Below are 19,036 nucleotides of genomic sequence, written 5' to 3'. Positions count from 1 at the left end.
ATTTCCAGTGGTATTTCAATTACGATCATGCTGATTTTAAAGCTAATTTTTTTTTTAAAGTATCATTTTCTAGGACATGCTTTCTGCAGAGCGGCAGTAGTTAGAAATTCATCTCTGAGTTGTTGGCAGAACTGTTGGTGCAGAGTAAGCCTGCCCTCAGTTCCTGTCATTCAACTGTCTACATTCTCTCATGTTAGCTTATAGTCATTCAACATTACTGGTGCAACAAAAATGGCTAACAATATTGGAGGTATTCAGCCCTACACTTCTGAGCCAGATGCCAAAGGAGAAAAACAAAGACATTAATGGATCCATTTGTCTGCAAGAGAGCTTGTGGCCCGCTGATTGTAGCACCTATACATCATTGTTCATTCTTTCATCTGCTCCTGATACACAAAGATTTGAATAAAGAAATATTCACAAATGAAATTTTAAGCTTGATTTGCTTCATACATGTCTTCCACCGTAAGAAAAAGGCTACAAGAACATGTTAAAAGCACAATTGTCATCAGCGTGGGGCTTTGAATTTCAGTAATGCTTTGGACACAATTGATCAAAACATCTTTATTTGAGTAAGTCTGTGTTATTGGCATTACACAGCTGCATTATACTGGTTTAAGTTGGGTTTACCCAACAGATTCATATTTGTTCATTTAAACGACAAAGCATTCGCAACTTGTGTAAAGTATTTCTGATTCAGATTCTAAAATAGTATTTTGTTTTGAAAATCACATTTATCGAATGTCTAAACATCCATAATAAACAAATTAAATAAATAATCATTTATTCCTTTAAAAATGTTTTAAAAAATGACTGAGAAGTTATAAATCTTATTATTTGGTGCAAATAATCGGTTCTAATTTACATGAGAAGCGGGCAAATGTTTTGACACCTCTCCTTTGGGCTTCTGTTTATTCAGTTCCATCGTTCGCCACTAGAGGGAGTCACTGCGTCATGAATTTGCGCTGGGTGTTTGATAAACGCCCAAAAGCTGTCGGCACAAAGTGGTCTGATCGGTTGGCAACAAACAAAAGCAACTTGACAAATGACTAAAATGATCAGTGAGGAAACACTGAAGCAAAGGAGGACTCCTCTTCAGGCCCAGTCTGAGGCGCGTCCGTGACTCCACGTCGATCCTTCCACCGATAAGTTGGTGTCCTTCAGACTTGAGCGGCGTGAACTTTCGCAGCAGACAAGGAAGGTAGGTGGATAGGTCGGAGTTTGTGCCTTCCATGAATCATCTCCTGTCGTTATGAATTGAAAGTGTCGTGGAATGAACACAGCCCGAGCCGCGTCATTTTTTGGGCGTGCGTTAATTTACGCACTTCTCCCTGGAACACGTTATGACAGGGCACGGGTAATTACAGACTGCTGAAGCTGCGATCGGGACCGAGGGCAACAGAAGCCTCTGCCAACAGACGCACCTGCGCAGATCTTTCTCTTGCCGCAGGCTTGAAAAACTCTCACCAGAGTGCGTTTGTCTCTTTGTCTGCCTAGCTCCTCATATTTTTTTCCCCAGCATGTGCGCTTCGTGACACTTTTGGTCCTTCTGGCTCAGAAAAGTACAGCAAAGTGGCCTAAAAAGTTGCACAAAGCTTATTTAAATTCAGCCAACTTCCTGAGAAATTTGCATTCAAACTCTGTCATGTTTCAGTCCCAACATGACACCCCAGCAAGAAAAACTAGTTTTTGTCCGTCCACCCCCACCCCTCCTCCTCCAGTTTCCCTTTGCAGAGTTTGGTGCCCAGCTTTCTTATGCTTTCAGTGTTATGTGCAGGGCAGAAGGCATGGAAAAGAAGAGCTTTCCTTTTGAGCTCAGAGATTTGCAGTAATTACAGAATCACTTCCATATGTAGCTCTCTGGCTGCCTTCTTGCTGCCCCCTCCCTCCCCCCACCTTTTATTTCTTTCTTTTTTTTTCACCCCCTCATGCATTTGCATTCTCACTCATCTCTCATTTTTCTGCTTTTAGTTTTTTGGCCCCTGTTGATGCATTCACATCATTTTGTGGTGTTTTTATCTTAATTTTAAAGCAGCTTATACAGTTTATGATTATTAGAACATCCTGGCATTTTTTCGCCGTGCAGAAAATCGTTGAGACAAGGACCAGGAGAAGAGGAAATGTTGAGGAATATGGAAAAAAACAAACAAGAATGGGAGCTCAGTGAAAAGAGAAAAAGCGGTAATAGAGTGCGAAGGAGGGAGAGGTGGAAAAGAAAATGAGGCAGAGAAAGAGAAGGAGGGTTGGAGTAATGTTTTTTGACGGAGGTGAGTTCAAGATGGGTTCATGGTGACATCATGGCTGATTTTTTTAAGAGTTTTTTTTTTTTTTAAGGAAAGTATAGACAGGAGAGCCATTCACTTTTCATTGGACACACATGTTGGGAAAAGAGGGCTCATTTGCTGGCAAACACACTGGTAGCTGTGTCCACAACCTCTGAGTGCACCCCAAAATTTGCACAAAACGTGTGCGCACACAGACACGTTTTATTTCCTCTTTTCCCTGTAGTTTCGAGTGCAATAAAACAGCGTTTGGCTCCGGGTCTCTGTTCCCAGGTTTGTTTTCGTTGAAGTGGTGGTATATGCCCTTTGGTCTCTCGCACGTTTCTACTCTTGCCTGCCATGAGTATAGCTCATTTTCCTGCGAGCTGTATTCCTCCGTGTATATTTGTACTTGAAGGCAGTTGGACTCTAAATGAGCGCACTTTGCCAGGTGGAATGAATGCGCCCCTTCATTTTACAGGATGTGTATATAAGTCTATAACCAAGAAAGTGCAAGGAAAATGTGTGCGCATGAATATATTTTTGCTTGGTGTGTGCATGCCAGACACTCTGGTGTGTGTTTTTGCCATGTCTCAGAACGGAATGACATCAATCTAAATGTGGGGAAATAGTGATCTCATAATGGGCATCTAGTTACTAATTGAAAATTGTCCCCACCAGCATCAAGCATCCACCCCTTTCTCTTTCTATTTTACACCTCATTCATTGCCGGTATCACTGGCCCCTTCACCTCCTTCTCTCTGTAACCTGACTAACCTCTTCTCCTCCTTTGCCATTATTCCCCCCTTTTCCTCTTTTTTTCTCCCCTGCTTTGTCTCACTGCACTGCCAGCGAGCTCCAGGCCTCCACTCTGTTGCTCTGTGAATGCTAATATGATGAATCTAAAGTGGAAACACACGACCGAGTAAGATGTTGCCATGAATATTTCATAATTTTATAAACACACCCAGAGAAGCTGCAGAGCTATGCTCTCAACAATGCTGGTGTTTGCCGGATGACTTCCTGGGAGGAACTGCCGTTTTGTGTGTGTGTGATTTTTTTTCGTAGGAGCGTACTGTGTTAGGATTGATGTCAGGGCAGTACGTTATGATGTCACCGGCTGAAGTTAATGAGTCGAGAATGGCGGGGGCCATAGGGCACGTTTCCAGTGGTGCCCAGAGACAGAGATAGCACCCTGATCCGTCTTCATTATCCTTCACTCTGCAGCCTCCCAGATACAATGATCATAAATCTCTGCCTGGAGCACACTTCACTGACACTGAAACACAAACACTAGTAACCTCTGACCTTCTCACTGCTGCTACTGCCTACACACACTCATCCAGTCTCATGCAGACTTCTGCGTTTCAGCCACAGACTGAGGATGAGCACTGTTCAAAGCACAGTTTAACAAGGACAAAAGCAGCGAGTGGACCGTGCACTGACACAAAGACCATCATCGTGCACTTGACTGCACATTCTGATTCGAAGACACTGCCTCAGTCAGGCTCATGTCTCCATGCAGTTCCACCAACAGCTGGGCTCACCACTCTACATAGTTTTCTGACTACCACCTTCTTCATTTCTGTTACACAACTGACTGTGTAAACATTCAGGGGACTTTTATTAGCCTTAGTGACTTTATGAGGAACCCAAACATCAAATAGCAATGAGATAAAGATCAGCCAAAGGGCTGTTAGTAGTGCTGCTCAGATCTGTGCTTCCTGGATCTAGCATTTCTGCATAAAAGCAGCAGTCCCTCTTACTGCTTATCTATTCATTTACTCAGAATACGCTTCAGTAATTCCAGCTGGAAACCTTTGGCGTTCCTCGAAAAAGAGAAGCTTCAGAATAAGTGGTTCTTATTTAGGGTAATCTAAATTTTTCTTGCTGAATTTTGCTTGGTTTGGACAAAATGCTGTTTGTATTAGTGGGAAAGAAGCTCACGCGTGTGTGTTTGCACTAAGGTGTTTTTGTGTGTCCTCCATTGCTGACGCCACAAGGAAAAAAGTGTCCTCTGAGATGCCAGTTGAGGTGTGCCTACTCCTCCCAGTTTTGAGGTTTGAGGTGCTCCTCGCAACCTAAACAACTTGAGAAACATTGCATTGAGTAAAACAGGGCACACACCCAGAACCACAAACACACATCTGAAACGTGTGTTCTCATAGGGAGAGAGGGGCACATTTAGGGGCACACCCACATCTGTCACTCTTGCCGATGCTGCCGATATGCCAACCCAATAGTTTTGACTAAAAGGCCAGTGGCCACAAAAACCTGCCATTTAGGACATACCCTCACTTTTAAGTCCTAATTTTTGTTTTTTTTACACTTTTCTTGCATTTGGTACTTCAAACAGCTTCATGCATCAAAAGCATTTTTTTTCTTGGACTATCATTAGCAAATTAAATCTAAGTACCTCCACCAAAAAGTATGACATTTGGTTCCCTCACTGAATAAAAAGACACTGAAATTCATTAAAAAGATTAAACGAATGACTGGAGGCGACACATAAAATTATGGCTGAACTGACTTGTGGCTTTAAACTGATTCTGTGTGCGTTTTAAATCAAAAACAGCAGAGGCAGTGTTCTGTATTATTAAAGATCCTAAAACTTCCTCTCCCAATAAACCAGATTTAATTCATTTTTAAGGAATGTGAATGATCTCTGATCTCGAGCGTCTCACCATTTCGACAGGCGTGGATTGAGCGCAAACTTAAGCCAAAAAGTGATTCACCCGAGAAACATAAAAAAAGGCAGAGAGAATTAAAAGCAGAGACGGAAGCTCAGTGGGCACCCCCCTCCCCTCCAGGCATTTTGCGGTTTGTGAAAAGATATATCTGAAGTTTAAGGGTCACATGACAAAAAAAAAGCTTTATGAATCACAATATAATTAAATCTCAGGGAGACAGTGGGTGCATGGATTTGGGGAGGGAAAGAATGATTTGGAAAGGTGGCGACTAAGAGAGGAGGAGATGGAGGAGGAGTGGAGTGCAGGAGGGGAGAATGAAGGAGAGAGCCAGAGGCTCACTGCCTCTCTGTCTGCGCCGTCAAAGGGACTCTTGAACGTCTTTTCCGACCTTTCATTGGCTTGAGCTGCTCAGCAGATTTCTGTGTCAAGGTCCTCATCTGTCCATCGGCACCTTCAGTGAGTTACTTTTACTCAAATCAGCCACCTTTGTTGGTTTCTGTTTCCTTTTTTTCAGCCTGTTTAATAGAACATTTTTATACTCTAAGGCTTGAGTTTTAATTGAAAACAGAAACAAGCGTGCAAGACTCTTGGGAGGCTTGGGAGACCATAAATCACCTCGGAAAATGTCACGTGTAAACAGCAGAGTATCCCAACACACATGTTTGTTTGCATGCTTTGCTACAGTTTGTTTGCTTCTCTGTTCTTTATAAATGTGAGCGTGACACTTGGTTTATGTGAAAACTTCTCCGGCCGTGTGTGTGCGTGTGCCTGTGTGCGCACATGTGCTTGTTAGTGAGTGTTTCAAATGCTATCCAGTGCCTGTGGAGCTCTTTATTATTGGCATATGTTTGTGTGTTCCTGTGTACACGTTTGCACATGTTTGGTGTGTATTCATGAGAGGAGTCACCAGTCCTTGACCTGCTCTTTTTAATATTTAGCATATGAGCACTTGGAGGAGAGAGGCATTGTTTTTCGTGTTTTAAAGCCGCTCTGGCTGAGTCCTGCAAAGTGAGGCCTGTTTGCTGCTCTGCTCTTAGTTTACTTGGAAGCTGATTCACTTTGCTCTCCTGGCAGTTAAGATTATTTTAAGGATTTTGGCACGTGTTCCAGGTTAACAAGTTCTGCTTGTTATAATTTCGTAATTACGTGTCGCTGCTGTGCTGTTAAGTTTTCACATGCAGATAAGCACCTGCAATTAGAAAGTAGTGTCTTCCATTTATTGCTCCACAAGTGTGTGGTCAGCAGACAATGACTTCAGCTTTGCACCTGCTGTCCACAACTTTCTTTTTTTTGGGGGGGGGGGGGGGGGGGGGGGTTGCTTGATGTAGAGTTACTCTGGAGAAAAGTGTGACTGAAGTGAATGGACCGAGTGTGGGATTATATTCCAAAACTAGCATTATCTTTGGAACTTTCTTCTGCCATCTGGTTTGACATTGTAACATCTGGATTTGAAGCTCATCCCGGAGGTGGAGAAGCATCCGTGAGTTTTCCTCCTCCTCAGAACAAGCACCTGTGGGCTTTACTAGAGGCATGGCTTTGCTTCTTATGGGGTTACTTTCTGAACTAATGTGGCTGTTTAGATATACATTTGAGCTCATCGTGCACACACAAGGACTAAATCTTTGTGTGTTCAACTGGCCAGAAGCCTCGCTGCTTCAGAAGCACTCTCCCATTTTTATTGTATTTATGTGATTTAAAAATTATGGGAGAAAAACCGTTATGAAATGCAGGCATCATATAATATTTATGTGTAGCGGAATTTTTTTAGTTGTTATAAATTGTGATACATTTGGGAGCTTAAATATAAAGGAAAAACATGCAAAATGACAAGCACAGACTATAATATCAACATCAATAATCATTAGTTTGTCAGAATCATTTATCTTGGAAATTATTCAACAGCCGTGGGTTTGTTGACAATTTTTGCTTTTACAAAACTCCTAAAACAGCAGCTTATGTCCATTGGAGCGTCTGCAGAAACTTTTTTCCTTTTCTTAGAATCCTCTTAGTTGTTAATCAGGGAGTTGTTGATACCTGTCTAGTGCTGGAATTTCTGTAGTAATTGTGCCCAAGTGGTGGGGAGGGGTAAAGACAGGTGATTTCAGTGTTTCACTGCACTGTGATTAACAGGGAAGCTATTTGCACACCATTTCCTGAGTCTATTTTTTCAGGTGTGCCATTGTAATTGGGAGGAATTAACTTTTCTGCCTGCTTTGAAGCCCACGCTATAGGAACTTCTGGCACTAGTAAGGAATTGACTGTTTTGCGTGCTGTACTTGCGTGTGTGTGTTTGGACCTGCTTGTGCTGCTCTGACTCCTCCGGCAAACGGCTGCGGTGGTGAAACCCATCTGTTATGCTTCGCTCTATACTGGAAAAAAAAATGTTTTTCTCTGATTTGACTTCCCAGGACCTCCCATTTGCCTATAAGGAACCTTCAATATTTCATTACACATTCATAACTTTTTCAGTTGTTGCAACATTTAACTTGCTCTGACTTTGCTATGCGCCATTTTTCAAATTTTTACAACGTCATCTGTCTTGTCTTCTCCTGTTATGGTGTTTACTTGTTTTTCTCAACCATCTGGTCTAGTTTCAGTGTTGAGTTCTCCAAGCAGCTCCTGTCAGGACAACAAAAAAAGTTGCTTGTCACAAAATGTTTTATGCACTTCCCTGTGAGTATTGCAACAGCTCTCTCCACCTTCACAAGTCTGCATAGCTTTTATTTTTGACACTAAATTGAAGCAAAAAGAAGTAGGGATTAGCCTTTAACGATGTAGAGATAGTAAGATGGCGTCACCGCACCTTCCACGGACACACCTTTGAAAAAATAAGAAAGAAGACGTGGAGAGACACGTCGTCAAGAGTTGTCTCCTTGCATTGTTGCCATAAGCAAATATGTGTTTGTGGGATGCCAAGAGCAGGCATAAGTCAAACAAGTTTCAGGTAATGGAATGCAGGTCTGTTTGGAAACAGCGGAGCGTCTGTCACTCTGTCTCTCTTTCGGAGCCATTAACCCAGCACTTGTTGAAAGACTGGAAGCTGTCAGCTCTGCATCAGATAATAGTGTTGAGGATATTGTTTTCAGAGCCAAAAGATAATGCTCTTTCTCATGATCGTGTTTCACTTTGAACACTTTAATTCGCGTGTATGAGTTCTGAGGCCATAAATCCTTCTGGTGGCTCTTTGTGGTGTTATTAAGCAAAGATGAGCCACAGTTCAGAGAACACATGGAGTTTGAATTCATTGTTTAGCTGTGACTTCAGAATGACTTCATGCACAAACCAAATTCAAACAACCCTCTCTGCTTCAACTTGTTTCTTTTAAAAAGTTGCTCAACACAAATCATTTCAAAAGCTTGACAGATGTAAAATATAGGCACTCAAAAAGTGAACCGGGAAGATCACGCTGGAGATGGATAAGAATGGCACTTTCCCCTGGCAGTGCACAGTGTGTAGATCATTAGTTGTGACTGTCTGAGAGTTGATGTCTTGTGCTGGCAGCATAATGGTTGACAAGTTTTTATTTTGCAATTTGTAGTGAGGCTTATTTTTCCATCTGAGTGAACTCTGCACACACCCATGAAGTCATTTAATTCTCGAAAACAGGAAAAAAAAGGCATCTGCAAAAGGCGTTTTGAAAAAATAAAAAATGAAGTAGCTGTCTAAACAAATAATGTTATATATATGATTCATCAACATTAAAAAAAGGCAGGATAGTTGTGGTACCTGAAACCAGGCTCAAAAAAGGTAATCACTGACGGTTTCTTGTGCTGACAAAAAAAGCTGTTTTTCTTGGTTGCATGGTGCAGAGCTCCATGAGATGCAATGATTAATTGCCTGTTTGACTGCAGTTCTTATTGCCTGAAGGGGCTTTGACTCTGTCACAACTCTTAAGGCACAATTGTTTTTTTTTGCCCACTGAGGAGTTGAAACCCTTTGTTTGGCAGATAATCAGTCACTGGGAACTGTTTTCCCCCTCTTTCTGCCTTTCTCGCTCCTGAATGATTTATAGTTCCATCTTTTTGTTGAAGTCCTAACTCCTCAACAAACAAGAGAATCTCATTCTCTTTGAGCGTGTCTCATCTTGTAGTGCTGTCTCCAAATTGCCAGCTTGATCGAGTACAGTTTATAGGCCAGGCGAAATCGTGAGCTGATAAAATCAGTGGATTATCTCGGGAGAAAAACACTGAACCTTATTCTGCTTTGTGGACTACTGCGAGACGGGACAGTCCATTATTTATAGAAAAATGGAAAGCAGAGTAAACTGGTAAACTGTTGTCCTGTAAGCCACAGACAACAGTGGAAAGTCCCTGCAGAAGCAGCAGTCACTGCAGTAGTCATGAACCCGTTGCTGGCCCCGGTGCACTTTGCCTGCCTGCTACCTCCTGTGTGCCCCCCAGGCTCAGTGGAAGTGGGTAGGCCGTCCATGCCCATTTGGCCCTGGCAAACAGGGGATGAGGTCACTCCAAATTCCCCTCATCCCCTTATAGCCCCAGACTGGCTGGCAAAGTGATCATACCACAGGACCCAACATAAAACATAAAATGACACCGTAAAAAAGCTGCCGGGCTGATTTGACTCATTAAAAACACTGGCGCCATTATTATTTTTTTTTTATTAATTCAGTATTGTGTTTTGGGAGTTTTAACGTAGAGTTCAACTTTAAAAGGTTTGCTTAGTTTAAAATGGAGCCTTTTTAGTTTCGCCCTTCATTTCAAGTGGGTGAAACACGGGTTTTAAAGTTATTTTAATGAGCAAGTTTTGATGTAGAAACAGTATTCACTCAGGGAGAATACAAAAGTCACATGTGTTTTGGTGTTTTCCTTTCCATCATTTGATATTTTTTTTCTTTCCTTTTTCGTTGCCAGGTCTGCAGACATTTTGTGCTGTCTTTATGGGAGCTAGTTGAGTTCACAAAGGAGATATCCAAATGGGCCAAACACTAGCCAAGCACACACTCTTAAAAAGTCATGTCCATATTATCAGCTCACGTTTTTCTCTGTCTCTACCTCTTCTCCCATTAGTTCCATTGTGAAATGTTCTGTGATGTTTTTGTGGGTTAGCCACACAGTGGAACCATGCGCGGGGGTCATAGAAGCAGAATAAGAGTTCGTGGGTTGTGAAGGGGATACAGAGGTTGGAAAAGAACTTGGTATTGGAAAATGGTCAGACAAAAGTATATGAGAGGGAAGTATTTTGGGTGAGAAAGGAGAATGTATAAAGCAAGACACAGAAGGAAAGGGAAAAAAAAAATAAAGAAAGATGGCAGGCTGTGTTGGCAGGATGGGGGTGGGTGCCTATCGGCTGGAGCTCCTTCCTGAAACGTGGCCACCCGAGCCTGCCTGGGCCTTGGATGCACATGTGGAACAGTTTACTGTAATGGAACTCTAAATTAGTGGTGGTTTGAAGCTGCCTGCAGCAGTAGGGTGTAATTAACTAGCTCTGTTGAAAGAGAAAGAGGCAGTGAGGAAGCCAAAGCCCTAGAAAAAGGCATAGGGCATAACAGTATGTTTGTGTGTGTGTGCGTGTGGGTTACAGGGTCCTCCAACAAATGTTTCATGTGGATTTCTTTCAGTGTTTGATCGCAAATGTATCTGTTACAGAGTTTGCAGTACATGTGTACATCTTAGACAACTCTCTTTTCATCTGGGGCATGGTGCGACCCCCTTAGTGCCCCCAAGTGCTCAGGCTCTGTCACTGACCCTCCTTTTTTCTCTCTTCTTTTTCATGAAAGTCAGCAGTTTGGTGGTTCTGCTTTAGACCCTCACCCCCCATTTCTTTGTTTACATCAAAGTCATTGTCAAGATCTTTCCCCCTGTCATTTTCTCCCACATTCACAACCCACAGTAGTTTGTTGGCTCTTTTTCAAAGTCGTATTTAAAAGCAGGATGATCACTCCACCCGCTTACGAAATCACTCTTAAGGCAAACAAGAAAGCTTTTTTTTCCCCCTCCAGTTTCTTTAGAGGACATAAGTGAAGCCTTGTCCACCCCAAAGCCTGAATTCGCTGTGGTTATGTGAGGAGTCAAAGTGATGAGCAGACAGCAGGAGGTTAGAGCCTGAATGTTTCTGTGGTACCACAGGCTGACCTCAAGAGAAGCTAGTTGGAAGTGACAGCTTCGGTTAGCAATCAGTGGATCTCATTCTCTCTACCGTCCGCCCCCCTCCCGCCCTCCCATCTTCATGCTCCGGACCCCGTGTCTGGGCCTCTGGTCCTGGGGGAAAGAGGCAAAGAGGTAGGCTGCTGTGCTAGGCTGGCAGCAAGAACAGAGAATGTCTTTATAGTGGAGTTCTGGTGATTTAAATCATATGGCATAGCCTGGAATCACTGTAGAAGTCTGGAAGCTCCTCAAAACTGCAGGAACAAGAGTTTGCTCTCTTCTCTCACCATCTATTCTTCCTCATTAGAACCTTTTCCCCAAAACTCTTGCTTTACTGTGTTTTCCCCTCACTTTCTGCTAACTTTACTGGGTATTCCTTACAGTTAGATCACAGAGAACACTTATTTATTCTTTTTTTTGTTTGGTTTGTATCTGATTCTTCAAGTTTTTTTCCCCTCTTCTTTTTTAAACGTGCCCATATCTATATCTATCCTGTCTTGTTTTACATGAAATTTAGAAAAAATACAACCTTATCAAGGAAAGGCAATGAATGCAGTGTTTATGATCATTTAAATGCAGCCACACATTTTATCACCTTCGTCATGATGATTGGAAATATTCACCCTTTCTCTTTTTGAAATAGATCAGTAATTGGAAAATAATTAATTGCTTTGTCTCTTTTTCCCCCCTCAGAAAACCACCTGGATAACCCTCTAAAGAGGCCTTCCAACCTTTTGGAATCCAAAAGATTCACCCTTGAGGACGCAAATTTGAACTTTGAGGATTTCCAGGCGTCACTGGACACTAAGTGCCTGCCACGGACCCCTGGGTTCTCCGTTGCTATGGCTACCAATAGGGAACAGCAGGTGGGTCACATGACCAGCTTCCCACCTGCTGTCTACCCCTTTCCCTTCAACTCCATGAGAAGCCACTCCCCCTTTGACCTGCTGGCCAACAGCAGCCTGTTTGGGAGATTTGGGGCTGACCTGCCCAAAGAGATGGCAGCTCTCTGTAAGTTATTTTCTTTTCTAAGTGTTTGATTTGTTTTGACGGCACAGAAATGATTTGTGATTTTTTTTTTAACATAAATCAAACCATACACACAATGCAGACCCATTATATTGATTTTTAGGTCAAATCCCACCAAACAATTTTGACATGAACTAGAGAAACAAAAATATGGACGCAAATTGCCCTTCATTATGAGTAATTTTGTGGAAATGGAAAACTTTACTGCATGTTTGTGATATAAAATGAGCAGTAGAAAAACAGTCTTGCAGAAAAACCATAAGAAGAAAGTTGTCTCTCATCAATGCAGTGCGTACTGCTCTGGTGGTTTCTTCGTACGCCTGACGCTTGCAGATGATGTGGTTATGACCACAAACTCTGGCTCTGGCTTCTCTAGTGTGTGTGTATCTGTGTGTGTGTGTGTGTGTGTGTGTGTGTGTGTGTGGGTGTGTGTGTGTGTGTTTGTGTGTGTGTGTGAGATGGCAAGCGTCTTGAAGTTTTTTGAGACAGCCCACAAGTCTGCAATAAGAGACCAAACAACATTCTTTTTTTTCATTGCACTTTACCAAGCAACAACAAATATAGCAAAACTAGTTACTTTTAGTCTTTTATTTTAAGAATAGACTATTTGTGCATCTGTATGTGAAAGGAAAGGTGAGGTGAAACTAGAATCCAAACATGAAGTGCCTACTGTTTTAGAGTTGTATTTTTAAACCTGACCACTTGGGGTGCTGATGTACTCTCAAACTCTGAAGTTAGAGGATGTTTGGAGCACAAAGGGGAGATTGTTGGTGCTCCGCAGTGTTTAGTGCCTCTGAGAAACCATCCAGATTAGAGACATGCTGCCGACATGCATGGCTCATTGTTAAAAACACCTGTTTGTCTGAAAACCACTAATCAACAGCAGGATTCTTGGACTGGGTGTATCATTGTGGAAAACCACTCCAGTATAGATAACTGATAGGTGGTCAATGTGGGGGATAGAAATTCTAAAAGAAGCAAGACAGAATGGAGACTTTGTTGAGGTAAAGGTGAGGAGAAGTTATTTGAAATCTGATCTGAGAGCACTGCTAAGAAAGAGGTGGCAGGTGGTGGTGGGTGGTAGATGGTGGAGGGGTAATAATGGGTGTGGGTGGCAACAGCTGAGAGCATAGCCACCCCACCCCACCCCACCCATCTGTGTGCTCAGTCTTCTCTCCCCTCTCCGCAGCATGCCTGAGCACCTCTTCAGCCTTTCACCTGTCAATCACTACTTTTTCCCTCCCTGCCCACCTCCTCTTTCTCACCAGTGATTCCCACCTAATCCTCAAGGTATTTTCACAGAACCAGAGTGCAAGGGAGAAAGAGCACCTGTGGGGAAATGTCCCGGTGTGGTGGAATCTAAGAACACACCCTAAAGAAAAACACACACACACACACACACACACACACCCACACACACACACGTGCACTCTTCCAGTCAAATAGGCAAACAGAGACATGCTCACTACAAATTCCCTTTTTTCTCAGAGGCACGCACAAACACATAAAAAACATGTCTTTCATCTGAAAACTAGAAACATTCCCCCTGATGCTGAGTCAAATCCCACCGCACTGACAGATGGGTCCGTTTTGGTTTTTGTGTTGGCATGACTTAAAACAAAAGTATCAAAATGCAGGCGGATACAAACTAACCAAATGCACCAGTCCTACATACATGTGGTATCATGGACAAGGTGAAGGAGTGCTGATATTGGCAGGGATAGGCTGGGTGACAGACAAAATCATAATTAGTGACAGATTTAGCACATATTTAAGTGTTCATGTTTTTTATAGTATGCTCTTAAATCTGTTGCGTCCAATTCAATTTTCTGTTAGAACTGGTATGGATAATATTCTAAAATTTCAAAAAGGCAATAAATAACTTTGATTATTTTCCAACTGCTTAATGTCTTGGTGAGCACTTTGCTGTTATTGTAGGTGTTTCAGGTTGTTTGACTTCATCTCCCAGTTGAAAATGAATGGATTTATTAGTAATTTTTAATTTGATTGAGTGAATGGGATTATTGTGTGAGATATTACTGTACTGTCATAAAAGCAGGTTAAAATTGGAAGAATTTTTGATGTTTTTCATTTATTTGTTCAAACCCTACATATTCAGCATATTGTTTCCAAAAGACATGTTCAAAATAAAAGCAGAATAATGTTATTTTTGGCCTTGGGACTTTCGACAATACATCTCACTAAGCCAATTATCATACAATGGAAATCATATAAATGTTGTCTGTATATTGCTATTTAAAACTGTAGATAAGTCACAACAATTTCATTAATAGTTCAAAATGCTGACTGAATCTTTAACTCTTATTCCTAAACTTCTCCCTTCTCAACTCTTTCACGCAGGATTTTCTCTGGTTAAACTGCAGCTGCTCATCGGACAACTATGCTGTTTTTATTTGCCTGTAAAACTTCCCATTGGAGTATTCCTTGACAGGGAATTTTAAAAGTCCTTTAGCTGACAAAGGTCTCATTCCTCACTCTTTTAAATATTAGTGGAAGACAGGAGACAGTAGTTTTAGACATTCCCCAGACTATTTTCTGCCTCCTTTTCTCCATAACTTGACTTTAACAGTCTTACTTTTCAGGCCTAATCTGTATAGAATATGAATGATAAAAAAAAAAACTTTCCATAAAAGCCTATACTACTAGTGTTCCTGATTATGCCCTCTCAGTGTCTCTGAGCTGAAATTGTTGTTGGCAGAAGCTTCAAAAAACCTGCTTGTGTTTAATGTGAATTATCTGCTGACCTGATGGAGAGCCTCTTGTCACGGCACTCTTTTCTGGCACAAGTGTTTTTAGAAATACCTGCTTTGCACAGAGGTGGGGAGAGATGGGAGTTGAGAGGGATGGTGTCAGCTCACTGCTTAAGATGTGACATTGCATACTTGCAGGTAGTGACTGCAGGAGTGCTTCTCTTCAGCTTCAAGCCTTGGTCATTGGCAAATAAATGGCAAATGTGTTTTCTCATCCAAGTGGAGCTTCTGATCGTTCTCTAGGCAGCTGGGGCTGTTATCAGTTAATCCTTGCCATTATGAAAGCCTTTCAAACAAACATTTGGAAGCCTATTGAGGCTACTTACAATGTGATAACATCGTCACTGAGCCCTGAAACACCTCTTTAAGCTTTCACCAATCAGGAGTAGGGCTCAGGCCCCAAAGGCACCCAGAAGGTTGTTTAGAGAAGCTAGTAGGTCATTTCCTTCAGCTTACAAGGCCTGTTCTACAATCCCATATCTGTTACTTTGCTTGGACTACCCATACATACCATAATTTGTTGGACATGTTGGGGAATGGATGCACAAAATTCATAGTGGATCAAATGAAAAAAAAACAAACATATCAATAGAATTGAAGGAAAAACATGTTGACACTTGTGTAAAGCCTCCCTAAGTCTGCTCAGATCTGCCTCCGGTGGACAATTGAAAGGCAGATTGTTCAGCATGATTTTAAGCACAAAATAATAACCTGCACAGTCAGCAACTTTAACATACTTACCTTATGTGTGATCGTGAGAACACTCAGAATCATGCACAAATGCCAAAAAGAACAGAAAGAAAAAATTACCATGTGAGAAGTGTCATAATTAAAAACAGTCACTGATTCTTAAACACACACATACTCTCCCAAAAAGGTCAAGTTGGCTCAGGGAGCTGTGGGAGTTGCGTAAAGAAGCCATTTTGGTGGGAAATGTGGTATGAGAGGGAAGGTGAAAGGAAGCCTTTAAAATGGTGGAGAGGGACAAGTGAAGACTTCTCTTCTGGGGGCTAAGTAGAGCACAAACAGCACATTGTACCACATTATTTATTTTCATAAGTGTTGGGTTTGAGCCAGCCATTGATGGAGGTATTTAACTTGTATGTGTTTTTTTTGTGTAGGTTTTGTTTTGTCTTGTATTTAAAGAAAAAGACGGATGAGAAGAAGATTCCTGTTTGAATGTGTAAACAAAGTCATACTGCTGCTACTTTGCAATTTGATGAATGTCAGTGTCCATTTATTGAATGTGGCTGTGTTTTAACAGTGTCATCACCATTCTTCCCATTGTGGTCGTTTGATGCGTTTGGTCAAGTCTGACTGTATAATTTCTCTTAAACTGTGAGGGCGATGTTAGATCTGTCATATTCAAGTTAAGTAGTTCCTGGAGATGTCTGACAGACAAGATCAAAAACTCACACAGTTGTGGGGAAAAAATGAACAGGAAGGGTCAAGTTGAAGGTGGAAGATGACATTATCCCTGGCTATTTCTTCTGCGTTTACTGTGCACATAGCATAATCATTAGAATGGATCAAGCTAACAACCCAATTAAGTTTTTTATTTTTATTTCCTAAAATCTTTTTAAAGATGAGTATTTGTGATAAACTATCCATCTGGACAGCTCAGATGGGATTCAGTCTTGACCCTGACAAATCCCTTTAAAATATAGATTATCAACATATTTTCAAACGATGGTGATTTAAAAAAAAAAAAAAAACAACGTTTGAACACCACTTGCTTATGCTGAAAAACCAAAGTTGTGGGGAGCCGGGAGACAGAGTGGCTATAATTTAGAAATAGCTTCACACTTCCTCTCTGGTGACAGGTGTGGATCTCAGCTACACCGGGCCACTTTCGTTTCTGTGAAGGTGTGGAGTTTTGCAATGTCCAGAACAAGATTTATTACAAATAATTTATTAATTGAGAAAGACATTCTCCAGATGATAGACGGTCAGATGTCAGCAGTGTTGGGACTTTACTGATGTACACATCCAATTAACAAAACCTAGTTTCCTTTTTCTCCATTTTAAACTGCAGAAGTAGATTCAGGGACAATGTGTGGTTTTTCCTTTCTGTGTCTATTTTGAGAGCAGACTGCAATTTCTAAGACTAAAATTACTTTAGTTCTGAATCTCAAAAATGATTCATTTTCCCTGAATATATTTTATAAGTTTGCACTGTGGAATTATGCAGCCATTTCATGCTTTTGATTCCAATTTGGTTCCAGTTATTTAGAAACAGTCGTGGCATCTTGAGATTTTTAGGTAAACACATGTTTACTGACTTAAAACGTTAAGTAGCGTCAAATGAGCACCTGATTTTTGAATGAGGAAGCCCAAAGCGCACATACCTGCGTGTTTGCGTAGACTTTTCATTGGAGGTGGTGGCTTGATCAAGCATTTCTGAGCCCGGTGTGAACGTAACCTAATGGTGTAACAAAGTAGTCATGCTGGAACATTTTGTGTATGATGCCAGTATGTGCAGGACTGTGAGTTTGGCTATTTTCTTTAATAAAAAACTGACATCTGACATCTCCACTTTTATCTTCCTTGGCGACCACTAACTTCCTGATGTCAACACTTTGAGGCTCTCTGTTGCATTTTTCTGGAAATCCCTTACTTTTATTGTGTATTTTAACCAGTGCTGGTATGTAAATGGAAAGAGAGGCTCACCCTAGTTGTTCTGACATTTTATACACTCCTTAAAGGTTTTTTCTCTGAAGCTAATAGTGAGTGGAATATCTATTCTTCTCATAAAATCCACTTTAGCCCTGCTGGCTTATTTACTCTAGAGCTCTTTGTGCTTTTCCTTTGCCTCATTTTGATTCTCCTGAGCTTTCACCTTGGATTTCCTCTCGGTGTCCCTCCCTGCAAAATTGAGCCAATTTGATCCAAGTCCTGGAAACTTTTTGCAGCTTTACATGTATTAAGTGTAGTGAGCCTGTGTGTGTCTGCATGCCTGTGAGGATGAAAAGTCAGCAAAAGTTGCTGGTAAGCGAGAGGCCACAGAGTGTATTACAGCTCTGACATGATGACAGATGAAGATTAAGAGGCTACTATTAAAGGTGGGCAGGGTTCTGTTTTCAAATGGGTCTTTGTGAGGATGTCCAAAATGGATAGTGTTCAATTGCAAGAAAGGACAGTTTGGTCTGTGAGAAAGAGATGGAGATTTGTTTTGTTTTTTTGTCTAAACCACTATGAGATCTCCTTTTTCCCCCCAGATAACAGGAGTAGCAGAATGTCATGACAACATAGATAGAGGCAGAGAAAGCCAGAGTGGAAAAGACCTCTCTGAAAGATGGCCAAAGCTGATAGTGCTCTGAAAAGTAGCTCTGTTATGCCTTTGGTGAGACCAGCATGTGAACAGAGGCAAACATAGCCACCCATAAGTACAGCGCTTTCTGTATTCTGGAAAAGTCATGCCTCACTTTTCTCACAATCCATGTGATTTCATTTGTCGACATGATGTGAGAAAGAATGTTATTTTTATGTTACCCCGAATAAAACCGAAAAAAGGAAATCCTTTTGAACAACAAGTAATTTGTTGTTGCAGAAAGCAACATAGTAAGGCCATGAGACATTTTATATGCTAGGTTATTGGTTTATTGTTTAAAGTAAAATGCTAAATTTAAATAAAAAAGGCTCCAAAGTAGGAAAAAATAGGGAAATGGATGCTGTGTATCATAGCTAACATAAACACATGTTGATCAATGAAATCAATGAATAGAAGTACCATGTTGGAAGCGTTTCTCCAATGAAAATAGAGTTTTGGTGGTTTTCTTTTTGTTGAAGCATTTTTTTCATAATGGAGGACGTTTACAAAGAAAATTAGGCTCAAATTGAGTATTTCTTTATTCAAATTGTTGTGAATCAGGAGTAGATTAAAGAAATGCAGTTTGAAAAAGCTTGTAGGTGTAACATAGAAGCTACAATCAGCAGGCCACAAGCTCCATGCTCCTCTCCCTCCGATGCCTTCACTTGGAGACCCTATCTGAGCTGGCATCTGACTCAAAAACTGTATGGCTAGATAGCTTCAATAATGCTTGCCATTTTTTTGCCCTGCTAATGTTTAGTCATGAGGGGCTGTAAGCCTGCAAGAGAGCATGTTGAGAAAAAGATGGATGATGGTAATTGGTGGTGGGCTTCCTCTATGCCAACAGTTCTACCTCACATCAGCTCCAAATATG

At 41.4% G+C, this 19,036-nt stretch overlaps 1 protein-coding gene across 3 annotated transcripts in view; it reads left to right on the top strand.

Moving 5' to 3' along the window:
* The first annotated feature begins 939 nt into the window (after positions 1-939).
* Positions 940-19,036, top strand: part of rarga (retinoic acid receptor gamma a) — a 44,511-nt gene continuing 26,414 nt past the window's right edge. The window contains exons 1-2 of one of the 3 annotated variants that reach the window (XM_011477111.4): positions 940-1,201; positions 11,746-12,063. In XM_011477111.4, the coding sequence (XP_011475413.1) occupies positions 11,895-12,063 (169 nt within the window). In that variant the 5' untranslated portion in view covers positions 940-1,201; positions 11,746-11,894. Of the gene's footprint in view, positions 1,202-5,221; positions 5,408-5,883; positions 6,432-11,745; positions 12,064-19,036 lie in introns of those variants that run through there. The other 2 variants (XM_004070461.5, XM_078950607.1) reach the window with 2 other exon arrangements.

The sequence above is a fragment of the Oryzias latipes genome, chromosome 7, assembly GCF_053564925.1.
Source record: "Oryzias latipes strain Hd-rR chromosome 7, Olatipes_Hd-rR_3.1".
Lineage (NCBI taxonomy): Eukaryota > Metazoa > Chordata > Actinopteri > Beloniformes > Adrianichthyidae > Oryzias > Oryzias latipes.
This window is presented reverse-complemented; position numbering and strand designations above follow the sequence as displayed.